This window comes from Apaloderma vittatum, unplaced genomic scaffold, assembly GCF_000703405.1.
Source record: "Apaloderma vittatum isolate BGI_N311 unplaced genomic scaffold, ASM70340v1 scaffold3072, whole genome shotgun sequence".
Lineage (NCBI taxonomy): Eukaryota > Metazoa > Chordata > Aves > Trogoniformes > Trogonidae > Apaloderma > Apaloderma vittatum.
Window position 1 is genome coordinate 78444 of NW_009701882.1, and position 15792 is coordinate 94235.

A 15792-nucleotide genomic window follows, 5' to 3' on the forward strand; every position below is an offset into this window, starting at 1 on the left:
ACAGTCAGTTTGTGATGTGAGCTTTAACACTCTAAGACAAGACAGGTGCATGATAAAACTGGAAATGCTTATCAGACTCTGTAGTAAAACAGTGAGACAACACGGTTGTAGCCAAAAGAAGCTGCAAAACAACAGGGCTGTTGCTACAGTCACCCTGTTTTCAAGGAACTTGCCCTGCCGTGAGCTGCATGAAGTTGCTGCTGCTGACGAGAGTCAGCAGTGAAAGGGAACACAAGCAGGGATGGATGCTGATGCATCCAACAACCAATGAACCACAATCCTCTCCTCCCTTGCTGTTTCCTTGTGCTCTGTGTGAACAGCTACATTGTCTTATCAATCTGAAGAAGGGGGCATGGGACCATGTTCACAGCTGTGACAAGAAGGGAAGTAGGTCAAAACCCCTACAAAAGAAGGCCCAGAATATAAAAGGAAACTGTATAGCAGTATGAGGCTCCTCAGTGTGTGTCAAGTTCACTGTGTCTGTTTTTCTACTGACCTTATAGATGGAGTACAGCAGCACTAGTAAAGTCAGAAATTTCTAATTTCATTACAGGGAAGGCATATCTGAGTGCCCACTAGGCTGAAACTGTTTAGTAATTTTAAAAATCAGTCTAAAGTAAGGCTTCATATCCATGTATAGTAAGTAGCCTGTATTTTCCAAGTGGGTTCGAAAAAAAACCCCAATCAATATACGTTAATCCTCTTAGCATCTGAAGTTGAGTTGCCAAGGCATTCTTTGAGAAATTCTGTGAGAAACCCCTACAGAAACAACTTGTGTTTGAAATTCTTCCCTCTTCTTTTGTTCCGTCCACCCTCTACACCTTTCATCACAGGCAAGCTACTTCTTAGGCCTTTGTTTCTTTGTGTTGCCTTCATCCCCCCCCCGCCTGGCTGATGGTAAGAGGAAAATACCATATATAGGATAACGATTTCTAAACCATATGTGCTTTACTTCAGGAAACAGGAAAAATGTGAAAAGTTTTATTGCATGGAGCAGTCACATACAGTCACATTTGCAGAAGGATTGAAGTGAAACGTTAATAATGCTGAACACTTCAGTTCACTGAGAGGAATGCATACCGCTACGGTAGTCTTTGAGTTCCAGTAGTACTAAGCAGATGCTTCAGCTAGCTTCCTTGCTTCCATTTCCTGCTTAGCCTTTTCTCGCAACTCCTTTTCTCTTTCAATAAGAAGTGCTTGTTCTTGCTCCCACTCCTTTAGCTTCTGCTCATATTTCGCAATGTCTTCCACTTCACACGCTGGCAGCTTTTCCTTGACAAGTTGGGTGGTCAGGGTTAACAGGCTTTCAGACTCAACCTTGCCAAGAGAATGCAGCTTAGAGTACAGCTCCTGTCGCAAAAAGGGATTTGGTGGGGAGTAAGAAGGAGAGATCCAGTCAGTCACAAAATAATCAGCCATAAAATACTTGGTTATAAGAACTAATATGCTGCTGTTTGAAACTATTAGCTGGGCTATACAGATCAGGTAACTATCTTACCCTGGCAAAGTGTTTAGACTGTGGTAGCTGGTGCCACTTCTTGAAACGCAAGTTAACTTCCACAGTAATTTTTTTGAGCAATAAAACTAAACCAACAAAGTTTTGCTTTCATTAACCATTGAAGTTCCCTTTATTTTTCCAAGTTCAGTTAGCTGGTGTTAACAAAAATCAGCTGAGGAGTCAACTACAATAAATATAATCTAAACAACCTTGGGTTTGTGTCTCACCTCAAAATCAGCTAAAGGATTTGCTCAGCACTGCACACTGCGTTATTATCCCTTTCAACAAACACACGTCATTTTAAGTGCTCTCTTACTAATGGCTTACTCCTACGATTTTTCTGCTGAACAGTTACTGTGATCTGAGGCTTGACTATACTTTCAGACAGTACAACAGAGCTAAAAAGGAAGGGGCATTTTTTTCAGGGATCCTCTACACTGAAAGCTAAGAGCAGAGCTTCAGCAAGAAACTGTGTGGTACTTCTTTCTGGTGCTTTATTGATCCAGATTTCATACAGCATAAAGATGTTAATTGACTTAAGATGATGAATCATCCAGTAATACTATTTCTCGCTTCCTGGAATCTTTAGCCTGGTGGCTCCCTACTGAACTGATTAATTGCCTTAAAAGTGCAGATACACAATCAAGGAGGAGTTTCCTGGGGGAGAAAGACAGCACGGCACTGGCAGATTTTTTACTCCTTGCTCACTCATTAGATAGCAACCATTTTCCTGATTGTTCTTTTAAACAAAACCTTTTACTGAGCCCAGTACTTGCAGAAATGTTTAAAGTATGTACACATCCTAAAGAAAGGCACATCCATGCTTCTTTCCTGAGCCCTTTGAATAAAACCTATTGTTCTGCATTGCAGGATGATGAAAAGATGATGTGGGGAATCATACACCTCCAAAAAAAATATGGCAATTGTGGGGCCACACAGATATCCAAACTTCCAGTTATCACTGGAAGCATATGCACTGTGCTGGTGGCCCACAGTGTTCCTCTGATGATCCTAGTCAACACTGGCAATAATCTGCAAACACACTGCCCCTCAGCTCCTGTCCTGAGGCTCTGAGGCCTCTGCACTTCTCTCTGCTTTAGCCAACGCAACCACAGGCTTTGCTGTGTTTTGCCAGACCCCTGAAGGTCTGAACTGGACAGATGGCAGATTAAAGACTCTTTAAAATGCTAAGCATGCAGGTCTGAGGGGCTTGGGTATTCGGCTCTGTGTGGTTTTTTTATTTTATGATAAAGAACAAAACCAAAACCAATGGATTCAAAGCTAATGGACTAAAATCAAACCCAGTAATATTTACATGTATTTGTCTCTATTTTGACTGAGATGCTAGTAAGCAGACAATGCATCAGCAAGAAACACAAAGAGACTGTACAGCTTGGGTCTGGGCAAGGAACTTGACAATTACACTCACGTTTACAGATTAGATATTCAGTTTAAATGTAACTGGTTTAGATCCTGCAGATTATTACTAATCCCTGCCAAGGACATGCTGAAAAGGGGGTTTATGCACTGAAGCAGTTATGAAATTGGGCTAAGGAAGGGCAATAAACTGGAAAGTAGCAGGACTTTCTCCTAAGCCAAGTACAACTGGACTCCTGCAATCTTCCCTGCTCTGCTGTGATACATTAGTGAAACTAATTTAGGAAAGCAGCAGGCTCCATGTCCTGCAGGTAACCATTTTTAAGTGGCTAAATCATTGATTTTCATAAGTAGTGTCCAGGGTTCTGCATGCAGACAGAGAAGGAGCACGGCTTTTAGAGAGGGTGTTCCCAGCATTTGTGTGATGAAATGCTTGCCCACTGATCATTGACACAGATGGAAGGAATTGCCTGAGGAAAATTGTACTGAGTACTGAGACTCAGCGTAGGGGTTCTGAAAACAGGTAATCACAACACAAATTACAGTGTCAGTCAGAGTCTAAATTACAGCTCTGAAGGCTTTATCTGGAAAAAGCCAAATGCCCTCAAGTCCTGTTAGCTTTAGTGGAAGTGAAGGACAAGCTGCCTCCCACACACCTATGTTAGCCTGCTGTGTGTTTTCCAGGTACTTCCACAAATGGTTGTTCTGAAGGCTGGTATGAGACACGGAGTCCATGTATGTGTAAAAAAGCCATGGAGAACATGTTACAGTTCTAGGCAGGAACTGTATGTCTGGAGAAAATCCACAAGGTCTTCCATGCATATGCAGGTGTGAAAGAGAACTGGGCAAGCAGGAAACGGAAGCAATTGGTTTTGAGCTCAAGGAGAAAGACTGGGAAGTACTGGCTAATGCAGGGGTGGACAAAGTACGACCCATGCAGCAGAAGTGAAGTTCCTGTGTTGGGATTACATCACACGAGGAGCAGATGATCTGTGATGGGGCAGAATGCCAACATCACTAGGTTGCTTCAGAGCTGCCACCTTCCCTCAGACTTTCACAAATTTCTAGTCAACTTCCCCACCCTGTGAACTACATCTGTAGGTGTTCAGCAGTTCACCTGAGAAGACTGGCTGGTGCCTGCCTAATGAATTTGAGTCTAGAGCTCTTTCAGGCTTGTCTGAAATGGCATTCTGACTTGAGAGCTCCTTTTCTCATCTTATTGGCATATAAATCACTGCTGGTCACATGTGGGCTAGGTCTTTCTTATATTCAGACTTTTCTGGTGAGAGCTTAGAGCTAAGCATTGGGACTGCAGTTTGGTAGCTCAAAGTCAGAGTACTCACTGCCACATCAGGAAGGTAGAGGTGAGAAGAAAACTACCTCTTGGCAGTAATCTGTCCCCAGTTCTGCGGCCCTGTTCTGAGCACTCTGCATTATTCTCTTCAGGGCTAGACAATGGATAGACAATGAGAGACTCCTAAAACTGTGTTGCTCCCTTCATCATTCACGGTAATTCATCCAGACATTAACTATTACATGCTGAGCACCCACTGATTCCGAACACTTTAACTAAAATGTTCTAAATGCCTACAAAACAACTTTAATATCTACAGAGTAGTGGCAAATAATTTATGTAAATAAAAATTAAAGAAAGGAAAAGTGTGTGTATGTAAGGTAAAACAATAGGATACAATGTCCAAGGCCATGACACCAATAGAAGCTGACAGGCCACAGAAACAGTACTCCTTCTGAACTATAAACCAGATTATCTTCAACATGAAGTATTTGATTTTTGCCACAACACAAATCAGATATGATAAAATAAAATGAGCTTGTTCCATAGATATGAGATGATCAAATAAAATGAACTCATTAAATAGCTGTGCCCTAGTGAACACCTGTTTGTGTTTCATGTTGTTATCAACAGCACAATGACCTAAAGAAAAAAGGGAGGCAATATAGCCTTACTTAACTCCCCAGACTGAACGTATAGGATCCAACATTCCTACTTAATTGTAACATACACAAATGGATATTAAATTCAGAGTGGACTCATGCCTGTTACAATTTATTTTAATGAGCAAGAGCCCACACAAGGTCAGATAATGGATTTGTAACGATATACCACTTTTGTGAACAGGATCAGATTTATCATTTTGATGTATGAAAAGTGAAGACAAAATCTCAGCGGACAGACAAAAAACAAGTAGCCTTAAGCACTTAACGTCTCTGTAGGCTACAGCTTCCTGTTTGAAGGAAGTGAAAATGTAAGGTGACACAAATTTCAAAAATGCCAGGTGGGATTCCTGATGCACTGAAGGGGTGTCAGTCTACCAGTCATAATAAGCCAGCACATATATTTTCTAGTACATATTATGGAGATCAACTACAGCTTAGAAGATTTAGATAAATGAAACTCTGTTACCTTGTATTGGCTGTAGTACTCGGGCACTTTAGACTGCTCTGTTTCTTCTGACTCTGCACACTGTGATTTCTGCTCTAATTCCTTGACTTCTTCTGCTGATTCTGGACCAGGTTTTGCTTCAAGGATAGACTTCAAAATGGTCTCCAGAGCAACAATCTGAAAAATTACATTTGTCATTTTTAGCACAAAGAATTTGGAAATACAATCTGAGTCACTGCCGCCACATTTACAAACAACTTCATGAGTTACCATGTGTTTTGAGATGACTTCTGTGTGATATAAAGAAAACTGAATTCTAAAAGGAAATGCGACTTACTCTTGGAAGAATTTTACACTGTACTTGCGACATCTGAGGTTGGACATTAAATCCCTGCATCAGAACAACTCCACCACTCGCTGTCAGTGGTACAACTCCCTCAGACTCAGATGCCGATGGGTATTTGCAGATCTGTCAGGGCTTAGGCTGATGTCTCTTCTCAGCCCGATACAGGGCCGTAAAGACTGATGCTAGATGGTAGTCACAGGGACAACAGCACTAGCATGATACACAATCACAGATACTTCTAAGTATTACTATGGAATGTTTGAAAAATATAACCTCTAGTAGATCATCTCAATATCTCTTTGGTGACAAGAAGCAGAGAAATCACCTGTTCAGAAGCAAGAACATCAATTCCTATAATTAGTGTGATAATTCAACAGGAAAAAGGGAAATGTAGGCATACAATATATTGGTACAGGTACACTTTCAATCTGTGACACTTCTGTTCTCTTCCTGCTTTTGTCTTTCCAGGTAGTAAGAGAATTACTCTCCTCTAAGCTAATTGCACGTATCAAAAGAATGCATTAGCTTCACTAAGGGACTTGGTAAATTATGTCTGTATGCACTATTGATACAAAAGATAGAAATACAATATGGATACTGCCGCTGTTTTGGGAATAACGTGATCTCCATAACTGGAATTATTGAATGCAGGTTGCCTGCATTTTAAAGTTCAGCTTTTACAAATGGAAAGAGCTCTTATCCCTCCCTGAATTCTAATTTACCAGTAATAAGAAATTACTCCATGCAGCCTTTGAATCTGTGACACTTTCTCCAATCAAAAGGGATCTTGACACTTAGTTTCATTTTCCTAGAATATACAATACTAAAGGAATAAAAATTCGTCTTACTTGAAATAACATTCTTGACATGGAAATGTAATTTTTAAACTAGCAGTACTGAAACAGGCTGAAAGCAACAACGAAACAAGAACTAAATATATACACTCATTTAAAGACTTTCTCAGACAATTAAAAAAAGCAAAACTTGTCTTGATTGTTTCCAGTTAAATAATAACAGTACAATTCTAAAACAGAAATTAATAGGAGCTTAAAGCCTGTAGGAAAAGAGACTGATAATGATTGGGCAAACAGACCTGCACGTTGAAAAAAGTTTATGTGAAAACTTCCCTTTCAGATAATGAAATTTATTCAGCTAGAAAATAACATTGCATTTTGGAAAAGAATCAAGTTCCCAAAACTAAGGGTGTGTCTTTCTCAGGTTACTCTGTGATTGTGCAGGCATGCAAGGACAATGATTTATAGCACAGCCCACACTTCTCATACTACAATGTCAACAAAGGCCTGCGCAAGAGAGGCTTAGGATACTACAGGGAAAAAGAGTTTAAGGTGCTTGAGGTTGTTCCCACTGCATCTGCTGCTGAATTCATTGGAAGTTGACTGACCTCATCACCCTCAGGAATATTGCATTTTAGTTGTAAATAGTAATTAAAAATACCTTGTAGAGATTTTGATAGAAAAATCTTAATAAGCATTAGGGTAGAAAAGACCAGATGATGCAAATCAACATACTCTAATTACTTAACATCAGACAAGAATACGAAACAACATATTTTCCTTGTTCTCCTTTCTGCATTGGGGTCACAAAAATGCATTAGGGAAAATTATTCTGATAATAACAAACCATCTCTTGGTCCTTAGCTTAAGTGACTTGCACTATTGTTCATACACTGCACTATCTAAAACCCAAATGAGGCCATGAATCTCTTCAGGGAGGTTTCTGTCATGTCTCACAGTCATTGCTTTTTGGGCTTAACTACTGGATTTGTACAGAGATGCAGCACTACTGAGTAATCAGTAACAGCCTTGTAAGTTCTTAGTTCTTCACCGAACAAAGTAAAAAGTGTCTCTGTGAAGATAGTATTGTTAGATATTACTAGTGTTGACTATTTCTACAGCATCAATACACAGAAGGATGGAATCTTCTGTGGACCTGCTGTACCACAGACAGATGCAGCCTTGCTTCAAGACTAGGATGTTCATTCTACAACCCAGAGCAAGCTGAGGAGTTCCTTAATTTGTCTACGATTTGTAGCAGAAAAAAATCGCAAGTGTATTACACTGAGTTCTTTACACTTGGAGTAGGGAAGAAATCCCAAAAGCCATCACTCAAAATAGTGGAAGTTTGCAGATGCGACACTTTCTTCCTTGCATCGCCCAGTACTACAGAGCTACTTCTGAGAATGGAACAGGCAGGAGAACCTGCTGAGCAGGTCTTTGTTTATGAAATGCAGAATGCAAGCCTAGTGCTGATGCTAACAAAAGGGAGATTCCCATTACCAGGGACACCTTCAGCAAAGAGTACCAAGAACAGGAGGTGAGATCTCAGTGCTGTTTCTCTACTCCATCCCATGTGCTGGCAGTTTCCTAAGTCTGATGACCCACAGCCCTTAGTCAGTGCCGACCTCACAAACTGATCGAATCTATCTATCCTACTCAACTTAGGGCACTACAACCCTTCTAGCAACTGCTCTGTACCACTTTTGGACCAGCATCACTCAGGATACCATCTCAGAGGGCACAGAATACATGGGATTAGCTGGGAGAAGAATAAGATGTGATATTTTATCCTCCCTGCTAAGAAGTATGCCTCTGAATTCAGAGTCCAAAAGCACAGGAAACTAAGGTGTCTTCCAATCCCCAGAGGCATGTGCTTTCTGTGACACAGACTCAGGTGTCTCCATACGGAGAGGAAGACTTAGGAACATACTTAAACGGCAATGCCAGTAGACATCATCACTGGCTCATCAGCTCAAGCAGTGGTTGTGTTCTAAATGTTACTTCTCTTGCCTTCCAAAGACCTCTGAAGTAGTGCCGGGTCTCTCCTCATTAGCAAGGCACAGAACTCACAGGTTTTAACTGAGTCTGGCTCGTATGAAATTCCCTCTGTTCAGGGTGTTATACCCTTCATACTTACAGCTTCTTTGCAGATTTTGCTGTCCCCTGACGATGAAGCCACGTTCTCCATCACTTGCAAGGCTCTGTTCAAGTATCCAGGTGTCCACATCAGCGGCATTAGATTGTATACAGCTCTTAGCCCTTTATTCAACTCCACCTTCCCTGTCATAAAGAAAATATTGTAGCGTTAGTACTTCAATGCTTGAGTCTCTTTTGCACAGCTTCATGGGTATTACATGTTTGGTTCTGGTCCCTCCCATTTCCCCTTCCCCACTGCCTAAAAATTTGCTCATGATAGGAAAAAAGAAAGAGTGGTCAGGTTTTCTAGTTGGCTGGCAGTTTTAACAGCAGCTCTGTCTGAACCTCTCAGTCAAGTGTCTCCTTAGCTTTCAGGGACTGAAGGTGCACCATGGGTGCACGAAATTTGAGGCTCTGGATTCACCTCTGTGGACTTTAGGGTCTGCTCACACAAGTGTCATTGGCCAGACTGTATGGTATTTACAGCACATGCTCTGGCTAACTATATAGCTTAGTACCCTTATTTCTGCTAGGGCTTCCTGAGAGGAATATGGGAGAGGAAATAATGGAAGATCTGCCAAAATGAAAAGTCTGATTCTTTAAGACATTCTGTGCAACAAGGACTTCACTGACTTTAGTGGAACCACTGACAACGTGGCTTTTCTTCTGACAGTGACTGCTAGGGAACATGAAACTCCTACGAGGAGACATACATCACATTGCAGTCGTTGTGTACTAATTTACAATGATTGTCACTCAAGGTTTTGATTTTGTCATTGTCAATGCTACAAATAACACTACTTCACTGTAGGTTATAAGAGCTGTATCCAAGTTCTCAGTCTAGCTTGCACTTTAGCTATGTGGGGCTTAGGGACAGTTTAGTGGTAGACATGGCAATGTTCAGTTAATGGTTGGACTTGATGATCTTAAAGGTCTTTTTCCAACCTAAACGATTAGGACATAAAACTATGAAACACAACTTTCTGTCCCTTTACATGGAACCGAACATCTTATGAAAAACAAGGTAGTAAGTGCACAAGACAAAGCTTATGGACTATGACTGAATTAAAACAGCTGAGGTGCTTGAGGCCACTCCGTACCTGTAGATGACTGCCTCTCTCAGAGGTCAGTTCCATTAGTGCTGGCAAGACCATGAAATAGGTGACATAACAGTAAATAGCTTTTCATCTACTGAATGTCAATGCCATGGAACAAGTACTACTGCTCACAGAGAAGACTGAAGAGCATTTCTGAAATACAGCCACTACTCAATCAATCTATATGACACAACACTCCAAACTGAATGCCAACTGGACAGCAAAGCCCCTATTTGTATCAGAATCTCCACTGGTTAACAAACTACAGCTCTATGGAAACACCCTACTTTCAAATTGATTTTCGTACTTATCTCCCCTTTGGACTGAATATGATTTTTTTCTCTTACAGGTGTGATAAATCTAAACCAGCATCCTAACTCTGACACTACACATTGTATTTTGAGGCCATATTTTAAGAAAAATTTCACTTTTTATTACTTCCAATACATTCTAGAATAAAATATAATGCAGTAATGGAATAACTGCATAATCCTGAATTTTAAATTATTTAATTACTTTAAGGTAAATAATCATTCTGTAGAGAAGGATAAAACCTATGTGCACCACATTCCTCTAAAGATTAGAGGAAATTTAAGGATTACTTACCCTACTCCCTTTCCTTCCAATTCTGCATGTACTCTAACCGTTCTTTAACAGCATAGTGTATCATCAGCAGTAACGACTCCCTAACATATACAGGATAAAGGCACTGCTATCTGCTGTTCACAACAGAAACATTAGCTTTACAGTGAGTAGAAGAGTTTTAAACATAGCGCGTTTGAGAGTGTGCTCTCTGAACTTCTTAAGGAGTATTTTAAGTAGCTAACTGTAAGAAAAGTCTGCTGTCCATAACTTTAAATTTCTGTTATAAACTCTGCACTTTTGGGTTTTCTTGAAAATTTGTTGATCCACAAACCAATCAACCATACTGTTTCTTAAGAACTTTTTTTTTTCTTTCAGGTGCCAATCCAAACCTGCAAGGAACCCTAAAGGAAGTTCTGAAGCTGTCTGATAAAGCACACCATTCAAAACAGTACCACCTCCAGGCTTACAAAACAGATTTACATCTTAAGTTTGAAGCTGTTCACTCTACTACTTCTGCCTTTTTTTGTCTTAGCCTTCTCCTCAATCACATTTTAATAAAGGAAAGATGTCAATTCAATTATGAAGTTAGAAGGTAAAAGATGGCTGTGAGGAATGTAAAACTTACCAAGGAGTGCATAGCCATACAGCTGGGAGCTAAACCCCACAGTGCTTGTTTGCTTTAGACCCGTAAGCACTAGTGATGCTCCGAGATTTCTCTCCTCTTCCCACTGCAAATAAGGTAAACTAAGTAAGTGTTCCCTGGCAAACACAAACATAAAATGGCAGCAGCCAAAGACAGCCTATGTAGCTTTTATCATGTCTTAGCAATAAAGAATCATTAAGTATGTTGTGTTCAGAGTTGCAGTATGTATATCCTGAGGGATAGTACACATTATACTGAGAAACACCCCTTTTTTCAGAAAACAGTAAAATATGAGCAGTTGACATTTTCCATGGAGGTCAATCAGTGCACTTCCTTCGGTATGGAACGTTACACTGATTTGCATTGGCCAAGCTCTCTCTCTATTCTACCACTTGCTCCAAGCTAACCGCTGAAAATTACATGGCTTCTATACTACAGCAGCCTCTTCTAAGTATGTGATAAGGTATATACTTCACTGTGCCTCAGTAGAAAATGCTGAGGGAAGAATATGCGGCCATAGGCTGCTCTGAGCTCAAAATCTGCGCTGTGAAAAGAACATACGCAACTCACCACAGTCACTGTACACCCCAGGATTAAAAGTACAGCTGTCTCTCCAGCTAGAAAGAAGTAGCAGCTGTATGAGCCAGACCACTAGTGATGGCTAAAGATGAGGACCCATTAAAACCACAAGAGTAATGTGGTATGGGATAGTAGAGCACATTTTTCAAGACTGGAAAAACACAAATATCAAGGATAAATGATTCTTTACTGCAAGTGAAAGGAACTGAACAACTCCCATTGCTAAGAAAATGAGGAAGCTATAAAAGGCAATAGACTGGAGGAAATCTGACTCTCTGACATGTTTTTTGTGGCAGAGTAATTCAGTCCAGTTGAATAAAGCCTTAGGGCATCCGTAATATGCATTCTGGAAGATGGTTATGCAAGACAAATGGAGGCTTCAAGCATTTTCCTTATTAATGACAACATGCTATTGAAGGCTTATGCCAAACTACATGAAAAATAGCAGATACAGCAGAGCCCTTTGGTGATACCTAACAGAGCCCCTTCTGCAAAGGCAGAATAATGCTACTTTCAAGAGCCAGAACTGTCATATTGGCCTTAAAAAAGAGAGATATAAATAAGAAACTCTTAATCCTGGGAGACAAGAGAAATGTAACAAATTTAGTTTTAAAAAAAAAACATGCTAGAAACTGTACACCCAAAGCCAAGTGGGATAGTAAACATCCTAGTGAAAATGCTTCATAATTCTGCAATATCACCATTACCAAGCTCTAATGGCGAGCAACATTCACTTTAAGAGTCCCATACAATAGGGGACATAGGTGTTTTTGTGTTAACTGACAGAGCCCTCTTTGAACTGAACTTAAATATCATTTCATATCCTTTCAATGGGCATACATTACATATGAAAATCCCAATACACCTTCTCTTTCAGAGAAAGGAGCAAAGTTATTTGATGGCTTTCACAGTTTGTTGTTTCTTCTTTTCTTTCTTCTGCAGTTGTAAAAATAATCAGAAAAAATATTGAGTATTTATTTTTTCCAGGTAAACTTAAGGGAAATTAAATATCTTCAGGACTGAGTACCTGATTGACAGCCACCATCACACTTACACACAGAGGCTTTGTCTATCATTTTGAGTGCTGTCAGCTTACCGTATATTCAGACTTAGTTGCCAGGTACTGGTATAGAGTATAGAGAGAAAGAAGCTGAGTTGACAATTCATCAAAACTTTCTTGCAGCATGATCTCTGTTACTATAGACGTAGCATCTATGAAGGAAAACAACAAATAACCAGTAAGTGCAAATTTCGCGCAGCTCCCTTTTGCACACAATGATGTTCACTGATACTTTATTGCTGTAGTATGTTTTAAAGTAGTTAGGGAGAAAATTAAAGATATCTTATGACTAGTAGTATAGAACTAGTCTTACTCACTTGGGTTATTCACATACACTGTGAGGAGGAAGAATGGGATGAATAGCATGAGACCACAGCAAAAGAGCTTTCCAAACTCATCTTAGCTCTACACTCTTCAATTGGCTCTTCCTTGCTCATACTTTCAATCATTAACATTAAAAAAAAAATCTAAAAATTACTTCTTTGTTTGTGTGTTTAGATAACAAACAAGAGAAGACCGGCTTAAATTCACTGTCCTTACAGTGACAGGAGAGCAAAATGGAGCAGAAATGTTGTCACAGCACTCACTGTATTCACTAAGCAGTGCTCTGGAGGAACTCCACAGAGAGTCCGAGAGACAACCCCTGTCAGGAAGGACAGTTTGTTAAACAAAAGGCCTTGAGCCTATCACAGGAAAGAAAAATTGAGAGAATAAGGGGGAATTCACGGATAGGGGGACTCAGAAAATAAAACAAATCTATGTGTTCATTTGCTGCTTAGCAAAACCTTTATGATAAAAGCTCCAGAAAAGTCCTACAATTCTATTTTCTCCTCCAGTTATTTCCTTTACAGGAGGCTTACACAAGGAAAAGCCCACTGCAAGTCTACAGAACCAGAAAACGTGCAGTGAAAAGAAAATCTGAAATATTTGCCACCAGACATGAGAATATTCATCTCCATAATTAAATAGTTGTCTGGTCCAATTCCGTTTAGTGATTTTCACTTTCCAGTTTAGTCACTTCTAAAAGGCTGCACTTTCTGAAGTCAGGAGCATGTTTCTGCAAATAGTGTGTGCTACCAGCAGTGACAACACCTGATGTTTACAGTCACTGCCTGGGACTGGGATGCAGAAAGGCTCTTGCTGATACTTATTCCTACAGTGACCAAGGCCACTGCTGGCTCTTGTGTGCCACGCTGGGGGTGCCGGGTAGTAAGAGAGGTCACAAGGAAGTAAAAGGTTGCACCTCCGGGGGGTAAAAGACAGGACAGGTGACCAACGAGAGTATTCCATCCCATATACGTCATATTTAGTATAAATTGAGTGATCACAAGATTTTCTATCTTTTTTTTCTGCAATGGCTGGTGTCCAGGGAGGACTCCATCTGATCTCTCACTTTTGATCTGCAACCTGAGTTTCTGAATCCAGCTCCCGCCACTGCTGAGCCTGGGCCTTCTCCAGTGCTGCCTGCTCTGCAGCATCAGTGGGGATTGCTGTCAGGGCGGGGAAGGGAGAAGTCGGGTGGCCTGTCCAGCCCTAACCCGTGACAGCAGTCAGCAGTGAAAGACAGGAACCTCAACACGGCCATCTCCAGCAATCGACAGAAAGTCTAGACAGTTTACATAAGTGGTTTCTGAATAGATAAATGCAGGTAAGATGAACTCTACCAACATGCATTTCAATTAGTGACTCGAATTGTCACTAATAAAACCTATGATGTCATTAAGTCCCTGCTCGAGGAGGAAGGCGAATCCCCCTCCTGGCCTCTCTCACCTTCCCAGTTGCCCTTAAATGGCAGATATAGAGCACTGGAGGTTGAGAGACAGGCAAATGAGGGATCATCTGTGGAGTTGTCCAGAGTGAGACAGTGTGCCTCACACATTAGGTCTTCTGCTCTTAAAAAAAAAAGGAAAGTAGTTGTCATAGGAGATTCCCTTCTTCTCAGGGAAACAGAAGGCCCCATATGCCCACCTGACCCAACCCACAGGGAAGTCTGTTGCCTCTCTGGGGCCCAGGTTAAGGATGTTATTAGGAAGCTCCCAGGTTTGGTGAAGTCTTCAGATTATTACTCGCTTTGGGTAACGCAGATTGGCAGTGATGAGGTAGAAGAGAGACAAACAGAGGCAATCCAAAGGGACTTCAAGGCACTGGGGTAGATGCTACAAGGATCAGGTGAGCAGGTTGTGTTTACCTCAATTCTTCCAATTGCAAGGAAGAATACTGAGAGGTTAAGAAAAACTCACGAGATTAATACTTGGCTTAAAGGGTGGTGTCAACAGTCCAATTTTGGGTTTTTCAGCTATGGGGAGACCTACACAGCACCTGGTCTACTGAAACAAGATGAGGTTCAGACGGCTGTAAGGGAAAAAAGGATCCTGGATCATGAGCTGGCTAGGCTCACTGAGAGATATTTAAACTAGATATTGAAGGGGGAAATGGTTACAACCATATTAAATGAAGATGACGCTGGGAAAGGCATAACAACATTGGGAGCGAAAATAGTAGCCCAGCTGAAGTGCAACTGTACTTCATTGGGGGCTTCAGGTACTTCATCAGGGGCCCAGACCGAATGTCTTTAGGTGAACGCCTGCAGCATGGGCAATAAACAAGAGGAGCTGGAGATGCCTGTGTGCCTGCAGTGCTATGATATAATTGACATCATGGGGACACGGCAGAATTACTCCTATGACTGGTGTGTTGGATTAGAACAGTATAAGCTCTTCAGGAAGGATAGATAGGGAAAATGAGGAGGGGTGTTGCCCTCTATGTCAACGAACAGCTAGAATTCATGGAGCTCCACCTGGCAACGGATGATGAACAGATCGAATGCCTGTGGGCCACAGTAAAAGAAAGGCAGGAGATATTACAGTGGGGATCTGCTACAGACCACCTGACCAGGAGGACCAAGTAGACAGACAGGAGGTTGCTGCTTGTTCACAAGCCCTGGTCCTCATGAGGGACCCCAGTATCAGTTGAAGAGACAACACAGCAGGGCATAAACAATCCAGGAGATTCCTGGAATGCACTGATGATAACTTCCTTCTCCAAGTGACAGAGGAACCAACGAGGAGAGATGCCATGTTAGATCTCATTCTCATCAGTAGGGAAGGGCTGGTGGTTAAAGTTAAGCTTGTGGGTAGCCCTGGCTGCAGTGACCATGAGATGGTGGAGTTTAAGATCCTCAGGGCAGTGAAAACACGGATGCTCAGCAAGCTTGAAACCCTTGACTTCAGAAGAGCTGACTTTGGCCTCTTCAGGAATCTCCTTGGTAGC

At 41.2% G+C, this 15792-nt stretch overlaps 1 protein-coding gene across 1 annotated transcript in view; it reads right to left on the reverse strand.

Moving 5' to 3' along the window:
- Positions 1 to 952: 952 nt before the first annotated feature.
- The window catches only part of MRPS27 (mitochondrial ribosomal protein S27), a gene marked incomplete at its 5' end in the record, with an annotated part of 17903 nt that continues 3063 nt past the window's right edge, over positions 953 to 15792 (reverse strand). Inside the window, 5 exons of the mRNA XM_009879322.1 lie at positions 953 to 1350; positions 5301 to 5456; positions 8560 to 8702; positions 10866 to 10968; positions 12559 to 12674. Of these exons, the coding sequence (XP_009877624.1) occupies positions 1111 to 1350; positions 5301 to 5456; positions 8560 to 8702; positions 10866 to 10968; positions 12559 to 12674 (758 nt within the window). The remainder of the gene's footprint in view (positions 1351 to 5300; positions 5457 to 8559; positions 8703 to 10865; positions 10969 to 12558; positions 12675 to 15792) is intronic.